A 1,847-nucleotide genomic window follows, 5' to 3' on the forward strand; every position below is an offset into this window, starting at 1 on the left:
CTTGGCTTCTTTCTCTCCTGCTTCATCGGAGGCTGGACTCTCCTCATTTTTAGTTTCTCCGTTTTCTGCAGGTAAGTCTTCTTTCGTTTCTTGGTTAGCCACTTCAGCCTGTTTTCCCTTTGCTCCCCTTTTCCCCTTTGTTTGCACTTTTCTGTCTGAAGATTTATCCTTTCCTGCCGCCTTTTTTGGCTTCGTTTCCTCTTTTGCAGGAGCGGGTTTAGCTGACAACCTCGCCGACCTCCTCTTGGGCTCCTCCTTGGCCGCCCCCTCGGCGGAGCTGACCTTCCTCTTGGGCATCGTGGCGGCGGGGCGGGCGCGTGCCAGGTGCCTCCCGGCCGCGGCGCGCCCAGAGCCTTCGCGAAGCTGGGCTGCCTGGCCGCTACCGCTCCTCCCGCCCGAGCCCCTTGTTCTACTTGGATATTTAATCTTAGGCAATTCAGGATAGACTTAGTCAAATTATGGTTTTCTCGGTAAACTCAGGATTCCCTCTTCTGATTTTTTTTTTTAAAAGATTTTATTTATTTATTTGATAGAGAGAGAGACAGCGAGAGAGGGAACACAAGCAGGGGGAGTGGGAGAGGGAGAAGCAGGCTTCCCGTGGGGCAGGCAGCCCGATGTGGGGCTCGATCCCAGGACCCTGGGATCATGACCTGAGCCAAAGGCAGATGCTTAACGACTGAGCCACCCAGGCGCCCCTCCCTCTTCTGATTTTGTATCTCAATTGTGAGGAAGTTATAATACATCAAGGCATGAAGAAGAGAATGCACCTGGGCTGCTGTCTGCCCAGACCGACATCTGGTGAGATGTACTATTCTAACTGATCCCTGGGCTCTGTGACTTTTCCACTGTGGCATCTACTGAGGCATCTGGGTTGCCATTGGTCTTTAGTTGCTATAATCCATTGGTACACACTTCAGCCATTGAGATATCTCAACCCAGGGGATGTGATGAACATGTGAGCTCTCTTTTAACAACCCCATGCCTCTTGAGGGCAAAATTAAGCTATCTTCTATTCCATAAGGGGGCCAAAGGAAACTCTGTGGAGCTTTCTCAGGCACCTCCCTATAGACATTCCCAAGGCATCATCTCTACCCACTGTCATCTTGCTGAGGTAGTGCCCCATGTAAGGTTTGCCTCTTGCCTAGTCTCTAGTCGGAAAGTGGGGCACTGGTCTCCTCTTCGTTCAAAGCCCCAAACCTATCTGGGATTCATTGCCCCTCACCCTCTCCCAAGAGTTTTGGCCCTGGTGGTGATGGCCAGAGGGCAGGATCTTTTTTCAAAGACTCACAATCTAACTCCAGGGTTCTCCTCTCATATCTCAGACTTTTCTCTTGTACGTTTCTATCCCTTTTAAACTGCTTTGGCCAATCTCACATGCTTTCAAGTTTATTGTGTATGGTACAAATACCACCAATAACATCATGATTTTACTTGATACTTGAAAGTCAGGCTTTTGAGGCTCAAAAATAACCTTTTGCTTCATCTTTGCTGCAAGTTTCAGAAGTCTACTTTAAAACTCAGTAGCTGAGAGAGCTTGTTTGGAGGTTCTAGCAGGGGAGCGCAGCTACTCGTATACCCTTGACCGAAGAACGGTCCTCCTCTATCGGGGAAGGTCGTCCTCTTCGACCGAGCGCGCAGCTTCGGGAGGGACGCACATGGAGCGGTTCCTCAAAAAGTTGAAAATAGAGCTACCATACGATCCAGCAATTGCCCTACTGGGTATTTACCCCAAAGATACAAAAGTAGGGATCCGAAGGGGTACGTGCACCCCGATGTTTATAGCAGCAATGTCCACAATAGCCAAACTGTGGAAAGAGCCAAGATGTCCATCGACAGATGAATGGATA

General features: G+C 49.6%; 1 protein-coding gene across 1 annotated transcript; it reads right to left on the reverse strand.

Moving 5' to 3' along the window:
- Positions 1–6: 6 nt before the first annotated feature.
- On the reverse strand, positions 7–390 carry LOC145718988 (non-histone chromosomal protein HMG-14; the record flags this gene model as incomplete). The annotated part of the gene is made up of 1 exon (XM_081810502.1): positions 7–390. A coding segment is annotated over exon 1 (291 nt), but the record flags the coding sequence as incomplete, so codon positions are not given.
- Between the last annotated feature and the right edge of the window lie 1,457 nt (positions 391–1,847).

The sequence above is a fragment of the Leptonychotes weddellii genome, unplaced genomic scaffold, assembly GCF_054177405.1.
Source record: "Leptonychotes weddellii isolate Sample4059 unplaced genomic scaffold, ASM5417740v2 HiC_scaffold_27240, whole genome shotgun sequence".
Classification (NCBI taxonomy): domain Eukaryota; kingdom Metazoa; phylum Chordata; class Mammalia; order Carnivora; family Phocidae; genus Leptonychotes; species Leptonychotes weddellii.